This window comes from Podarcis muralis, chromosome 8, assembly GCF_964188315.1.
Source record: "Podarcis muralis chromosome 8, rPodMur119.hap1.1, whole genome shotgun sequence".
NCBI classification, from domain to species: Eukaryota; Metazoa; Chordata; class Lepidosauria; order Squamata; family Lacertidae; genus Podarcis; species Podarcis muralis.
The window spans coordinates 39,961,970-39,979,009 of NC_135662.1; the positions used below are offsets into that span (position 1 = coordinate 39,961,970).

The 17,040-nt window shown below is 39.8% G+C and overlaps 1 protein-coding gene across 3 annotated transcripts in view; it reads right to left on the reverse strand.

Moving 5' to 3' along the window:
* Positions 1 to 17,040, reverse strand: part of SNTG1 (syntrophin gamma 1) — a 214,089-nt gene that overhangs the window by 39,841 nt on the left and 157,208 nt on the right. For all 3 annotated transcript variants that reach the window (XM_028737010.2, XM_028737009.2, XM_028737007.2), the window contains one exon: positions 8,502 to 8,540. In XM_028737010.2, the coding sequence (XP_028592843.2) occupies positions 8,502 to 8,540 (39 nt within the window). The remainder of the gene's footprint in view (positions 1 to 8,501; positions 8,541 to 17,040) is intronic.

A 17,040-nucleotide genomic window follows, 5' to 3' on the forward strand; every position in this document is an offset into this window, starting at 1 on the left:
TGATGTGAAAGATAGATGAGGCTGCCATACACAGGCTGTAAAATTTAGTATTTAAGGGTTGAAGATAAATGGGAGGGCAGCTGTAGATTTGGAACAGAAGCTGTTGCTAGATCATTTGCAGCTTAAAATATATGTTCTCATTTATCTATGTGGCCTAGCCCCTCTTTACAGCAGCACTGAATAAACTGTTTGTGTGCATATACAGCAGTATGACTTTCAGATTCTTTAAACTTCACACAAAAATCTAACATTCATTTCAAAATAGAATAAGAGTCCTAGTGACCTGATTAAGTTAAAGTGCTTACACCGCAAACTGATTTTCCATCTGTTGATGGCTATGAGATAAGGAAATGGCTCCCAAACAGGTGGACATGAAGCTCGATGACCAACAGGCAATTAGATAAATCCATAGAGCAAAACTATCAATGACAAATTAAATCATATGGCTATATGTCACCTCAAATATCAGAGGCAGTATTATTCTCAGTAGGAGTTGCTAGGAACATCCTTTATATTCTCATTGTGGGTTTCCCAGAAGCGTCTTGTGTGACCTTTGGTCTGATCCAGGAAGGCATATTTTATTTTTGGCTTATTTTCAGACAAATCTGCACAGAATTGCAGCTGAACTTCTTATTATCTTAATTTCATTGTGCTATTGTGCTGTAACAACCTCCTATGTCTGAGCTTACGTACAAATCCATTGAAATAAGTGTGACTTCACCTACATATGCACCTTTAGTACATAAGTTCTAATTATTCCAAGCTGCTACTGGTAAAATTTGGAAAAAAATCCATATGAAATACAGCATTTTCATATTTGAAATGAGTTTTTCAAATCAATATGCTCAAGAGTGAGGCAATGTAGAACTGTAGGGCTGTGAAGCAAGAGATATCTAATTTAATTTAGTAAGCAGAGCTTAAATTGTAAAAGAAGAGATGCAACCATAATTGCCATTTTGGAAGTGGAGGCAAGACAGAAACTCAACAGATAGAGCTTTTCCTAGTATAGATACAGACAACTGTTAAAAAGGGGTGGCCCTCCAGATGCTGTTGGACTACAACTCTCGTGGTCCCTGACCATTGGATATGAATTGGGAGTCCTGAAAAAAATGGGAGGGATGCAGGTGATCCACCTCTTTTGAAGCATACAGAAACCCTACCAGTAAAGTTGGCAACCCCACATAGATATGCTCTGTCTGAAGATCAAAACTGACCCTCTAATCCCAGATACCTCTTGACTGGTTGTGGTTACTGGGAAACACTCTTTCTGCCTGCTCAAACCCTCTTCTCTGTATTTTGCATCCCCATCCACTTTGCTTCAAGCTTGCCCACCAAACTGAAATTGATAAAACTTCCCTACACTACAGAATTAAGGAAGAGAATTCTCTTTTTTGCCCCCCCCTCTCTTTTTGCATTCTGTCTCTTATGCACCATCCTTAACTACCTGCATATTTTATGCACTAAAGACATAGTGGAATTTGTATTCTGCACTTCATCTGAGCTGCTTTTTATCCTCACAACTGCCTTCTGGGATAAGTCAGGATGAGAGATCATGACTTGCAACTCAAGGCCAAACTGTGAGCTTGAAGGCTAATTACACTTAAGAACACAGCTCAAAACAGATTTCAAAGAGTCTATCAAATCCTCAGGTGGATTAAATGATTTATATGAGATTGCTGTAAAAACCTACTGAACAATGGGCACAGTCCATATGAAGATAAGCATGTTTATACCCCACTGCACACTACGAAAGAGTGAACTGTATGCTTAAACAAAATACATGGTAATTTGAAATTCTCAATGTTAGCTATGGGACACATGTTCTTCTAAGATTTTCAGACAATATTTCAAAGACAGGGAAGGAGATATACTTTTCAGGAATCATACAATAGGCATACACATTGCCATTTCCATTGCCTTAGAAATTTCCAAAATCTTAGTCGCAGATGTATCTATGCTGCTCTGCAATGTGAGGAAGGGGCAGGGGGAGGTAAGATTTGCCAGGATGGAAATTCAAAAACATGTCTATCTATCTAAACCCGAGGACAGAAATTATCTTAAGAAAGGCTTTTGAGAGAGTCAAACACTTGGCAGTACTTTATTCATTCATCTTTTATCATTATTTAATTTATATTTCCTATTTTTATTCCTAAGTATACAGTCCTAACATCTGAGGCATATTGAGAGCTTTGGACTAAGCTCACATGAGCAGCTAGTTTGACTAGTACAACTTCTATAAGCTAGATGAAGCTATAGATGGATGTACACCATATTTCATGAACTGATCAATAACAAAGACTTCAAATTGCATTGATTTAAGGCTCTGATAGTTTCTCTTTCCCCGAGCTCCCATAATAAACAGCATGACTGTTATGTTAGGCTATATATTTGGAGGTATGGGGCACTAGGTTGAATGTATTCATTATTACCTGACAGATCTTCAATACTCTAATATAATGAGAAAGTAAACTAATGCCAGATCCCCTGTAAATTATAATATGAAAGTTAACATTATTTCCATTCACTAGTTGATGCTGAAAGCTTTACCATACTGCAATAAAATAAGTATAAAAATCAAATGCCTTCCTGAATTTCAGCTCTTGTTGTTAAGATAAAAACAACAGGAGCGGGAAAACTAGGAGACAAGTATTGTATGCTTTTCAAAGAAGGGTTTCAAAGAAGTCTATTTCCATGGCAGTTTTATCCTGGCATCACCACCCCTACGGTTATTGCCTATGTGCCGAAACTTTTCACATTAAAGGAATACAGAAGAGCATGGCATGCAATTTCATAGATAAATGTCCTATCAATGGTCCAAGATGATCAGTAAGGGTGTGAGTCTGAAATATCCTAGATTTCTTTGTTCTTGCATAGAAGAATAATATCCTATGACAACAAACCTGCCATAACAAGATAACAATATTTGAATTGGGGATGGGGGGGAAGTGTTGAGTGAGTAAAGCCCAAAATGCTTTTACAGGTATTATCACCTTCAAGCATAAATATAGCTATACTTAGGTTGTTGGAAGATTCTGCTTATGGAGATGAACAGCAGAACTGACAAGATATCAGTGCCAGATCAACAGAATGTCATCTTAGAAATTTGCAGTGAACATCCTATGCATACATGATACATCTTTTTGGAATTTGTTTGAACTACTTTGCTGTGGGTGAATCTAAAGAGTGAATATCAAATGGATACTGTCAAAATACTGTCTTCTTGGGTGAGTGTGCAGCTAGAATATCTACACTCCACAAAATACTTTAGGGATAAAGATACCATGGCACGTTAAGAAATATTGTTTGACCAGAAATAGAGCAGACAATAATAAAACATTTTTTCATGATTTCTATAACCTAAATTTTAACATCCTTCTGTAAAACTTAAGTGTTATGCATAGCTGTGCTTAAAATGTCTACATCATCAGTTCCAATTAATTTATGGCATTTATACAGTTTCCTAAGGAATAGCATTCATCTAGGCTTACTCAATGTTTTCACATTCTAAACACAAGAATTATTAGTTCTGTGACCATGAATAGAATTGTACTGGGAATGCCTAAACTGTGCCTAGTAACATTATTTTGAATCAATTCAGCCAGGCTAATTTTCAAGTGGATTTTGTTCCTTCATCCTTACAGTGGATGTATATGAGACCCAACTCTAAATATAATCATGGTCAAGGAAATGCAAAGCTGCTAATATGCACCCATTGTAGTAGATGAAAGCTGCACACATCTCAAGGATATTTCAATGAGATCTAGATGCAAGTGCATGGCTCTTTGCTATGTATCACTATCACATGAAAGTGGATATTGAAGGAACTCCTAGGTTACACTCTAAAATTTCAAATAGCAGCAGCAACAAAACCATGCTTTTCTCTCTGGATTTCCACCAATCCCTATTGAGTTTCCTTCAGATTCGGGAAGCTGGCTAATGTCCCATTCCTTCTACCTGGCATTTCCAGCAGCTCTCTTAATTTACCTTAACCGTCTTTGCATGAATACAGCATGCATTGCATGCCAATGTGCACAGCAAGCATTCAAGCTGACCATCTGTAGGAAAGCCCACTTGCCAAATGCTCAGTTAACCAACTGGCTACCAGGACCCTGCACTGTTCCTGCAGACAGAGAATCATGCACTGTGCTTTTTTAAAAAACCAGGAAAGGGAATTGCTACACACATTGGGCCTAAAAGCTTCTCAAACACTTGCCACATGACTTAGGACACAGTGCAGAAGGACACCAAGAAAGGCATACATTCTCAAAACATGAGAAGCCTAAAGAATCCCAGACTGAAGAAATAAGGCTTCTCAGAAGAATCTAAAGCAGTAATGAGAATGAATTACATTACATCTCTTTTACCTCTTTTTCTTTTACAACTCTCTTTGGGGAATTCTCTTCCTTTAAATAAGACCAAGTAAACATGTAATAACAAAGGCATTCTCAGCTCAAATCAATGCAAAAATAATCAAACATTAGTTGCGAAAATAATCAATGCTTAGTTGCACAGACAGCTGACAGGGCAATATGAGGGAATTATCGCAGCGTAATTGACACCCTGGTGTGCACTTCTGCTTAATTTAACAGCAAGAACCCAGCTCCCCTATGTGTTTTTATACACACTTAGCAATAGTTGTTTCAACCTAGTGCCTTCCTCGTCGTGATGAGCCTGATCAAAAATCTGTTTGGTGACAACAGATGGTGATGGGGCAAGTATATTCTAAGACATTAAAAAAAATCCATTGATGTCTGTCAAGAGATGCTGAGTTAAAAGTTTTTGAGAAACAACTATGGAGAATTGAAGCAATTATCTCCATATAGAGTCAAATATCTCAAAGCAGTGTGAGTGTACACACAGAGAGACACCCACACATGTGGCCATACATTTTCCTTCTTCTTTAGGTATTAGAAACATATATGGAGACAATTGTTTCAATATGTAACTGATCCCACTAAATGCCTAAAACCCTAACATTAATACATTTATTTCAGCGCTCATTTTTAATTTTACCGCTCTGCAAAGAGTTATAATATGAATGATGTCTACTTGGCATCATTCATATTATTTCACAGTGAAAATATTTGTATGTAGTCAGCTTCAACACAGATGTCTATTAGTCAGATAAATACTGTCCTATCATCTTGTCCCTGATAGGTTTGCTCCTCTTTACAAATGGATCCTCAAAACACACACAAGGGGGACAATAAATGTGGTCTGGTGTGGTGACAAGGGCCTAGTTAGGAATGGTAACCCCAAGTGCCTGCATTTTAATAAATTACGCCAAACTTGACATCCCCCAAATATGTACTGCTCACCTTTAACCCTTGCTCTTTGGTGTTGTTTGTGCAGTCAGTGGATTCCATGCATATGCAGGCCATAGTATGGAACTCTCAAGAGAGCTCAGACCAGGACTCAAGGCAGCTACTGCTCAGATTTCGAGCCATCCTGGGTATGTGCTAAGGGCTGGGACAAATATCTTCCATCATTGTCCTTTTGACCACCAGGAGAAAAAAAGAGGAAGCCCACATGCCAGGAAAGATCAGTGGGATACACTGAAATGACTTGTAACTGCACAGATGACCAGTCAAACAAGACTTCTAAGACAACCGCAACCTCATTTTTCATATATGGGATACGTGAATGCTGGTTTATTTGAAGATGAGTGCAAGAATTCTCACAAGGAAAATCTGTGCAGAGGTGCATTGTTAAAAGTAGCATCTGCTCTTGTTCAAAGTCTATTATATAATGCTTAGTGAAAGCAGAGCCTTTGAAGTCTATGAATAATGTTAGAATTTCTGCTCTACATTGATGTAGGATTGATATGTCTCTACAAAATGCAGTGGAGGGATCACCAAGAATTAGGTGGCCTTCAGGCAAACCGCTTTCCCCAGCTACAGCATTACATCTGCAATATGAAGATAATAACACTAACCTGCCTTAAAGTTCTGTTGCAAAAATTACTGAGACAACACATGTGAAGCACATTAAACAAATTGCATAAACACAGTTATAATTTCCCCATCTAGTGGAATGCTTCACATTCCATTCAGTTCCAGGGAAGCTCCTCCTCTGATGCCCTCTTGCATCTCTGCCTCCCAAAGGCTTGCACAGCTGCTTGTTGTGGCAGCCCTGGCTATAAGCTCCCCAAGCAGAAAGAGCCTCCGGGCCTGGCCTGGGGGTGCTTCCCATGCTCCTATGGGGCAGTGTGAGGAGGCACCTCTCTTTGGAGTGGGGTGGGGCAGTTCAGAGACCAGGTATGGCAGCAGTGGCTGCCTGGAGGACTGCCAAGGAGAGGGGAGAGAAGAGGAGAGGAGGCTGAGGGAAGACTCCACAAGGGAGGGTGTCTGGAAAAGGGTGAGAGGCTGCCAGCTCTGCATGCAAGGGGTGACATAACTGGGCTCCCAAGCCCCACAGGGCTGCCACAGAAAGGATGCAGTTGGTCAAGGGAGCCGTCGACTCAGAAACCTCTGCATTATGAGATTAACAGAAGTCATCTTCTGAAAGTAAAAGGATACCAGACTGAAAGCTCACTACGCAAAAGCAGAAATCCAGCATGCCTGACCAACTTGAGTGTTGTTTGTATCTGGTTCAGAAAATAACAAGAAACAGGAAGGGGACGGTCAACGCAAAAAGGATCTGGAAACCTGGAGGAGATTAAATTGTGCATCTGTTTATTTTTAAGAAAATGTTTACATTAACTTTTCGAATTCACCACCACTTATTACTGTTCCCATCTCTCCCAGGTACTGACATTTTCTGTCACTGATAAACAGCTGCTCGGCAGTGATGAATTCCAAGAAAATGAAGCACACCTGCGTTTCTCTGTCCTAACTTGGCAGACCAAATATAGAAGCCCTTATATGTCACCTTGACATTTTCTAATTGCAGTGCTCTTGGAGCCTCCTTTCATGGAAAGAAATGGAAATTTCCCTCCCCCTCTATCATTTCCCTCTAGTGCTGTAATGCTTTCAGATGGTGAGCTCCTTCTGCCTCAGGACAGTGTCTGGAGATCTATTACCAAGCTTGAAAATTCATGCTATAGAATGAATCACAAGGTGTTTATAATAATAACTGAGGAGGCGTTTGAGGGGCTAAAAGAAGACTCATATATAACTTAATGAAATAAAACATGTGAATAAACAAGCTAAGTTGAAAGAAATCCAGACAGAACAAGTGAGACAATAGCTTTTTATGGAGACAACAACTTGAAACAGCAATTCTTTCAGAATTGGGTTATCAGGAGTTTCAGGGTTAGACATTTTTAAAAGAGAGAGACAGACAAAAAGTAAAGAACCAAAAGACCTTTCACTGGATCCTTACAGTATTTTAAATGGCAGCTTTCCTTGAAAACAACAGCCACACATCTAACTCCTCCTCTCTAGCATATGACATCACAACATGACATCATGGTGCCCTGTAGTTTCCTGCCTTCAATCCACGTATTTTTTAAAAAACATGAACACCTTTACAATACCACCCAATTCTGATTATTATTATTTTGCTGTTATTTTGGGTATAAATCCAAATTATATGCAATGTAACTATATGCAACACTTAGACAATAATTAAAATTCATGACCCTACACTCTTCCATACAAAAAGAGAAGCTACCAGCTATTTTCACCCATGCAAACAGCTCATGGAAGAAACAACCTTACATGCTGAATCCAGTACTATGCAATGTCTAGATCACAACAATCTGCTTAAATTTTATGAATGACATACTTTTTTATGTATTAGAGGCATTCTGCAGTACCTTTTTTGTTCCTCTGGTTCACTTTGGTCTAATTAGGATTTTGATTTGACAATGAGAATTTCTTAAAAGAAACCAGGAACTTGAAGGCCATGTGCAATTTTCTGTGGCTTTCTTTCCATTCAATTTATTTGTGTCTTTTCCTCTCCCTACATTACCAATGCATACACATTTTCTATGTCTGCAAAAGAGCAATCTTGAAGCAATGGTATGTAAGAGTGCATCAAGATGTTTTTTGTATAGTGTTTTACTGAGGGATTTATGTATTTATGCAGCCATATTTACAATCAACTTAACTTTTCTTTTTTGAGGTGTTTTATCAGTTTGCATAATTAAAACACAACATACACAAAACTTGAAACTATTATGCATGCAATCAAGTTTCCCTTTATTGCAGTGTACAACTTTGGAAATGCCACCAAATAATTTAAGACTCCAAAATCCAGTGTGAAATTCAGAAGCATCTCTGAATGTTGTGTTGTCTATAGTCCTTCTGTTAATTTTGTGAAATGGGACACACTATTGAAAGAGTCAGCCTGGCGCCTAAAGATATATAATGATGGCACCAGATCAGCCCCCCCCCCCCCCAGGGAGAGCATTCCACAAATTGGGAGCCACTGCAGACAAGGCCCATTCTCCTGTTGCCATCCTCCAGACCTCTAATGGAGGGGAACACATGAAGAAGGGCTTCAGAGACAGAACAATTGGATATTAAGGTTTCAAAATATATTTTTTCTTCTCTTACCTGCTGGTTTACGGGGAAATTCCTGTTGATTTTTTTAATCTATAAAAGTGAATACAGAAATTGATTAATAAATAAGCATATTCAACTATGAAAATCAGGCAGATTACACATCCATTGGCATTGTGATAGATTTACTTTGTGAAACGATTCAAAGCCTGCCGAAAGATGCTTACAGAGTTGATTTTGTGCAGATTTTTAGGGATTCAATATTTCTGAATGTAGTACATTTCTGAATGTGACAATGGGTGGAATTCAACACTGTGCCTTTACAAACGTTCCATCTGTGCAAGCACATCAGCATGCCAATGGAATATGCCCAGCTTCCCCTGCACACTGTTCTGGGGGTCTTCCCCAATTATGGAGTTACATGGAGTAGGGGGGGGAAGTCCCATTGTGCAAGTGCATTGTGCAGGGCTTCTACAACTATGGTTCATTAAGTGAACTGTGCCCAATGTATGCCTAAGTGTTCTGCAAACCACTGTTTTCCTTTGATTTACTTATACTCTATACATTTCATTTCCAAAGTGGATGATCTATAATGGGTCGGCAACGTGTGGCCCATGGGCCAGATGTGGCCCACGAAGACCGTTCTACCGGCCCATGAGCTGCCCCCGAACCGAGCCGCCTGCTCGGTGAGTCCCCCCCCCCCCCACGCTGCACTAAACTGGCGCAGCATGGCACGGGGATTCGCTGAGAGGTGCCAAAAGTCGCATCTGCGCATGTCAGGCACCAGAAATCACGTCTGTGCATGTCCAGACGCCAAAAATCGCTTCCGCGTCTGGGCATGTGCAGACGCAATTTCCAGTGCTGCGCTGTGCCAGGCCGGCCCACGGACGATCTCTGTGGGAGTGATCCAGCCCATGGCCAGTAAACCTTGCCGAGCCCTGATCTATAATCAGGTTTCACACGCATCTATTCTATAATGAATCAAGTTATACATTTGGATAGCAACATTGCACAGGTAGTAGTAGATCATCGTTATTAACCAAGCTCATATGAGTTCCAAGAAATAAGGATAACATTCAGTAGATTTATTTTAACAAGGCTTTACATACAATTTCTAGAGCTAACTCTAACTTAAATCAATTGATTTTGTGTCTCAGCAGAAAGTGAACAAAATGTAAGTAAGGGCAAGCTTTACAGGAAGGATACTTCAAACACTTTTGGTATAGTATACAAGGCTCTGAAATAAAAGGATATCACATATAAGCATGCCTGTGACATAGGTACTTCTTTATTACAGCATACAAAAATAGGTTCTTTTTCATACCTACATGTGTTCTACCTACATGGAGCCAAAGCACCACAACTCTAGATTGTTAAATGATGTTAGGAACTCACAAAATGCAGAACATAACATATTTAACAACATAACCTAAAGAGCCATTAAAAGGTAGAGGCTCTAGCCCAATGTAATCCAACTCAGAGTAAATCCATTGAAACTAATGGACTCGGGTCCATTCATTACAATGTGTATGATCTGAGATTTAGCTGGTTACAACCATAAATCTTAGCCATTGGTTGCCTGGGCTAATTCTTGATGGCATTTCGGTCTCAGGTCTGGAGTCTGCACCATGTCATTTGACTTTGAAAGATGGTTATGGCTTCCTTTCCAAATACGTGAAAGTGGAAATTAAGAAGACGTCAGGTTCCAACTTATGCTACCTGCATGGAACATGTGTGAACCTTTTATTACACCTGATATAATCAAAATATATTTTGCTGCCTGTACACAAGCAGTATCTCATAATGGTATTTCATGAGGTATTTCCCAAGAGATCAGAAAGCCTCCTATGTGCAGCAAAACCCATATACGTTAGCCTAATACTTTTATTTAAGGCAACATAAACAGAGGTTTTGATAATGATGTGTTAGTCTGCCTGGATTAACGGACTAGTACAGAGAAGATGGCTCACAACATTCTACCAATCTGTAAAATACTTCGTCAGCTAACGGCATGCAAATTATTTCATCCTCACAGCTTTTTGGAGGCCCCTGCCACAGTGTGGCCTCAGTTACCCAGTCAAACCAACAAGCTACTCCTGGAGATCAAGGCTTTGCATCTTGGAGATAAAAGCTTTCTGCACGTATGCAGAAAGTGAATATGGGAAAGCTTTTTGCAGCAATATCCAGAAGTGACAAAGACTCTGCGACATTCTTCCAGAGGTGTGCCAAGAGTGCTAGCAGCACCATCAGCTGTAAACAAAGGGATGAACTGGAACGAAACACCCACTCTCTCTAGGCATCTCTCACTTGTCAGTAAAATGAAAACACATTTAACAAGATACAGCTTGACCCAAGACTGTCAAGAATGACATAAACTCAAATGATTTTCACTTTGTTTTTTTTTAAAAAAAGAATATTTTGATGAAGGCAGGATGAATACTGAGGAAATGTAGAGATAATAGTGTGCAAATCTAACACATTTTAACTGTATATTATAGGCAGTATAATTTCCTCTGGCAGCTTTCAGTCAGGAGCATCTACACATAGAAACTTCTAGTTCTGGAAACTATAATATCATGTTTACTACCTAAAATTTACCTTTGTTTGAGATGCAGACATAAAATTGTAAAATCCCAACTGACAAGCCACTTTTCAAAATCATATTATCATTTGATAAGTCACCTATGGAACACTATTTTGCATAAGCACTATTTTCCGTATGCTATGGAAGCAAACTTTAAAGTACAAAACATGTGACTCTGTAATGATCAAGAATAGTTTCCAGTGATGTTTTTATTTAGATTTCCCACTCTCATTGTAAATATAGGTCCCATGTCACCCTCATAATGCTGCTTTTCATTTGCAAAGGTGCTACCATTATGACAAAAAGTTTTACTGAACATGCACTAAAGCAATATGGATCATATCTCTTTGACATATGGTAAATAATTTTTACAGTAATTTGTCTGACTATTCATAGATGGCATTCAGTCTGGAAATTCCAGGGCTACTATAAAGGAAAAAGATTTCTGGCTCTGCAGAAAAAAGCAACAAAATTTCATTGATTTATTAGATAGGCACTGTACATTCATTTCCACAGTCCAGTACCAATTCCTCTTCCTGTGCAATTATCTGCAATGCACTTTAACTGTGCGATCCCGAACATGACGAAGCACAAGTTAAGTCCCACTGAGTGTAGTGTGGCTTACTCTTAAGTGAGTGGGTATAGGATTGCTGCTTAAAGCAATCATTACCAAAACAGCCTACAATGTGCAGGTACCGTATTTTTCGCCCTATAGGATGCACTTTCCCCCCTCCAAAAATGAAGGGGAAATGTGTGTGCGTCCTATGGGGTGAATGCAGGCTTTCGCTGAAGCCTGGAGAGCGTGGGGGGGGGGCGGTGCGCACCGACCCCTCTTGCTCTCCAGGTTTCAGGAAGTTATCCGCTAGCCGTGGGAGACACAGCTCTCCCACAGCTAGCGGAGAGCTTGCCTGCACCCAGAAGCTTGGGGCGCGCTGAACTCAGCACACCCCAAGCTTTGGGCTTCGTGCAGCGCTCCGCTAGCCGTGGGAGAGCCGCGCGAAGTTGCGCGGCTCTCCCACGGCTAGCGGATAGCAGCCTGTTCTGGGGGCTGGGGTCGGGGGAAGCTCGGGCTTCCCCCGCCCCAGCCCTGCACCTGGGGGGAGATTTCCCCCCCTTTATTTCCCCCCAAAAAAACTAGGTGCGTCCTATGGGCCGGTGCGTCCTATGGGGCGAAAAATACGGTATTTTTCTTCAAAAAAACATAATGCAGACTGAGTGCATATAGGCAGAGAGATAATTTTTGGTTAAAAAAACAACTAGACAGTAACCATAAAGCAGGGTAATGATTCTGCTACCTTATGATATATGTCAAGTGAGATGGTGAATATTTTCCAGCATAGCAGTGCCAGTCCATGATGTTGTGTCACTGCAATGACCTACGTCAGCCTGCAGCATTGGCAAAGTGCCAGAGAACTGCCACAGGTCGTGACACTGCAATGGCGCTAAGGGCATTTTGTCTCCTCTTCTTTGGTTTTGTTTTTTTTTCAATTCAGCAACTCAGAAGCTATGCTAGTTAGCTTCTCCATTCAGGTAGTAGATTAATCACATATTACAAATTAACTTTTAAACCAAGTATTTTTGTATTCTTGTAACCATTATTCATGGCTTGAAGTAAGGAAATAACATATGTTTTATTATACTGTTACATGTGCATGTCTATGATATATTTTGTAAACACTTAACCAGATGGGGTTTTCTTTTTTTGAAAAATGCAATAAAATTATTAAAAATGGGAGATGGACATAAAAAGAGGTTCATGATAGCTCAGTTACTTCATGTGCTATGGAAATATTATTATTTACCTATTACATTTCTATTCTCTTTCTTCCATTAGTAACTCAAGGAAATTTACCCAGGGTGCCCAGGCAATCTCCTATCCAGACACTGACAAAGCACATGGTATAGCATAATGTTCCTTCAGGCCCTGGGACCAAGGTTAACTGACTTCTTATAACAAACAAATAGTATTAATGCTACACAAAGAACCATTCTTCAATTTCATGTTAGCTTTCTTCTCTTGCAAAAGAGGTTCAGTTATTCTGAACATCTGCAGACCACTTTAAAATTTATCTTAAATGATGGTGGGTGCAGCTGGCTGTGTGCCCCCCTTTTCCATTAAGAATGTCTCCTGGACTCTGGAGTCTTCTTGACTCTCTGAGCTTCTTGCTCTGAAAAAGCCCCATGAGTGAAGATGCTTCATGATATCTTCCCCTGAGGTATAACTGAAGTGCAGAAGGCTGGCTACTAAGCACCCAAACTGGTCCACTCACTGGTTTTGTTTTTTAAGGGACTCTCTAAAAAAACACCATCACCACTTTTCCACACTGAAATAAAAGGACTTTCCTTTAAAATCCAACAACAGTTATGCACACAACTATGGTTATTCCTGCCTAAGTGTAGTAGCTTACATTTGTTGGTTTTGGCCTAGTTCTCCAATCTGTTATGGACATGTTGAATTCTGATTTTATCTTCTGGTGTACAAGCTAACTATCCCAGGTATTAGCTTGTATTACACTTCAGTGACCCACCTGATCATTGTTGCTGATTAACAGTCTACCGAGAGGGAAAGTTTGGGACAGTTCAAAGCTTCAGATGGCTACAGTGGCTGCCCTGAAGTTCTGAGCCCTGCTGAGGTTTGTGTGTGGCAACTGTAATAAGCAGATGCAACAAATAATGGTGCTGATATAGGGCAAGGTATGTTGGTCTATCACCTCCTATAGGACCGGTAGAGTTCCTACAACATCTGTGATTAGAAGTACTAGTCATCTAATGAGGACAATCAAAATGCTGCCAAGATTGCTGGAGTGCACATGTCTAAGGTCTCTGACTTCTTGGTATTTGTGTACAGCACCGAGGATCTGCTGAGATGCTGGAGAGCCCTGTAAATAAGAAGCAAAGGAGATGGGTACCTCTCCTGTTGGAGTTGTTAGTATACCTGCTACCATGACTGGAATTCCACATTAAGGGCATCTGCCCTGTGATTTGGTGCTGAGTTGCAACATGGGTTTTATTGTGCCAGAATGAAGGTATAAAGTGAAAGCAAAACACCTTTCCAGTTTTATTATCCTATTAGAAAGACCTTAGGCACCAGCAGGATTAAGTCGATAGCATTATTATGGTTGTTTCACATCAGCAACCTCCTCGATTCAAGATTCAACTCTGGTTAATAACCAGTAGTGAACATATCACCATATTATTTGTTCTTCTTCAAGTACATTTGAAAACTTTTAGTACTCACAAAAGAGGGAAAAAATAACAACAGGATGGCAGAAGTTAAGTATTTCACAAAAGGAAGAAGCATCAAGAAGCAAAAAAAAAAAAAAAAAAGGAATGATAAAAATCTATTGAATTGGTGGCTTTATTCACAAAGATATAGCAAAAGTTTTTAAAGAACACATTTCAGGCCCTTTCATGGCGATAAAAACAACAGCAGCTTATTTCTTCATTAAAATTCCCAAAGATGGGATATCTTCACTTTTCAGAAAACTACACAAAAAGCTACTGCTTGTGTTCTGTAATAGATTAAATGAGGGAGTAAAATGAGCAAATCTCCTGTAATTCCTTTTTAATTAAACAGACTAATGTCAATATATTCATGTGGGGTGAGTGTGTGAAAATGTGTCTCTTAAAAGCTTGAAATAAAACAAATGATGATTTTAACTACAGTGGTACCTCGGGTTACATATGCTTCAGGTTACATACGCTTCAGGTTACAGACTCCCGTAACCCAGAAATATTACCTCGGGTTAAGAACTTTGCTTTAGAATGAGAACAGAAATCGTGCAGCAGCGGTGCAGCGGCAGCAGGAGGCCCCATTAGCTAAAGTGGTACCTCAGGTTAAGAACAGTTTCAGGTTAAGAACAGACCTCCAGAACTAATTAAGTTCTTAACCCTAGGTACCACTGTACAATATTTTGACAATCTTTTCCTTTCTGTTTCCAGCGGCTGCCATTAAAATGACCCTGAAAATATCATGCTACTATTTTTGCCCAATGATAAAGTGAGGAGACCTTTCTTTATCAGGCTATGTGGCAACTGCAAGTGACAAATGCTTAGTTTCTTTCAACAGCAGCTGTAAAGTGCTTTTGTCTCTCTCTGAGGGTCTGTGACTACCTGCCCTGACAGTGTTGATAAATGGAGGGCTTCTCCACACTTACCTTTCCTCTGCGTTTTCCAGGTAAGTTTTCCACTGTGTACACTTCCAAGCTCTGTGTCCGAGTGCTCTTTTTTTGTTCTGGAGCTTTCCCTGAGAAAACCGCTGAACTGGAGCAAACTGCAATCCACGAAAAACCCAAATTCCCATTTGTGGCACATCAGTTTTAAAGAACAGGTTTTCATGGGGAAAGCTCCGAGGTATAAAAGAGTCTAGACACAGAGCTTGAAAGCATGAAAATGTAGGTGTGGATAAGTCCTGAATGAGCTACCTGGAGTTCCCATCACAGCAGCACCTGGAGTGAAGTGGCTATCAGTCACCAAAGTATTGCTGAAAAGACATCTTAAAATTAAACAATAGTCGTCATAATTAATTTTTTTTCAGTTGTAATGCTTTCTATGCCAGTCAGCATAATGGGCATGGCAATTATTCCCTAAAATCAAGTCCTAACTCTGATTCTGAGGTTTAGCATGTGTGAGCAGTATTTTTACTTTCCCAAGACACCCATCATTGGGAATTATCCAATTGGTGTCCCTTTGCTGACTCAAGGCATCTTGCCTCCCTAGAAGGGAGGCAATTTTCAAAGATTTCACTGCCTGCTAATCTGCCCAGATTTGCTCCAGAGGGTCAGAGTACTTCAACAGCAGATTTTGGAGCTGCAAGGAGTGATCAAAACTTGATTCAATTCCTGTTCAAGCCAAACAGATACCTTCTGTCAGTAGAGGGACACCAATTAGATACCACCCCTTATTTTTAACTACTGGGTAAACTTTAGCTATTGCTGGAAATTTGACTGAAATATCTCACACAGAGTTAAGAAGATACTCACCTCCCACACAGTAATGCCGCTGGCTTGCAGTAGCTTACTTTCCTTAAGCTAAATGATTGAAGATGCAAAGCAATTCCGTGCTGAGTAATATTTAATTTTTTTAAAAACACACACACACATCAACACGACTCATCTTCTCCAAATCCTGGGATGAATAATTTAGAGCTGCATGAACAGCAGCATTTAACATAAAGTTACGTTGATTGTATTGTAATAGCTGCGAGGCCAATACATCCCACTGATGCATTTGCTGCTTTGCAAAGGGAAGCAACAACAAAACTGGCATATGCTTAAAAAAAAATGTGCTTCAACCTACTGCACGTGTAAATTAAAAATAGAATTTTGAGTAACACTCTCAAAAGTTCCACTGCATAAATTACACCTAGCAGTCAGTGTCCCCAGTCTGCTGAAACATCTGTCATCATTACATACCGTATCTCCACTGTAATGAAAGTGGAACTTTCATGAAGAAACTGCTGCATGTTAACAATGCAAGCAGCTTGGAGAGCTTCATAGATGATCTACTAGACTGATCAAATGCACATCTGTTTACCTCTAATTTTCTGAAACTGCTTTCCTCTCGCTTCTAGGAGAGCACTTTTCACACTGAACTGATAATTTATCATAGTTGAATGTTTAATCTTAAAGGCATTTCAGATTTCTTTACAAGTTACGAGTGCTTGAACCATTCAGTGCCTCTACGCTTTGTTGTTTTCAAGGTTTTTTATGGATTTGTTAGGCATATTGAACAACTTAGAAACAAGATAGAAAGGTGAAGTCATTCCCTTAAGCAAAGTTCTTTTACAAGGAACCCTAAAACCAGAACAGAAGTAGGCAGTACAGGCAATGCACAGCAAGGTTCTCTTTGAACACTTGTTCAATATGGGAGAAAGGAGCTTCAGAATCTTGCCTGGGCAAGATTCCCAGTGTCACTAATCTGACTATATTGCCTGATTTCATGAATACATATCACTATCAGAGAGAACTATTTAAACTAGCTAGTATTTAGCTGGGGATTCAACCAGAT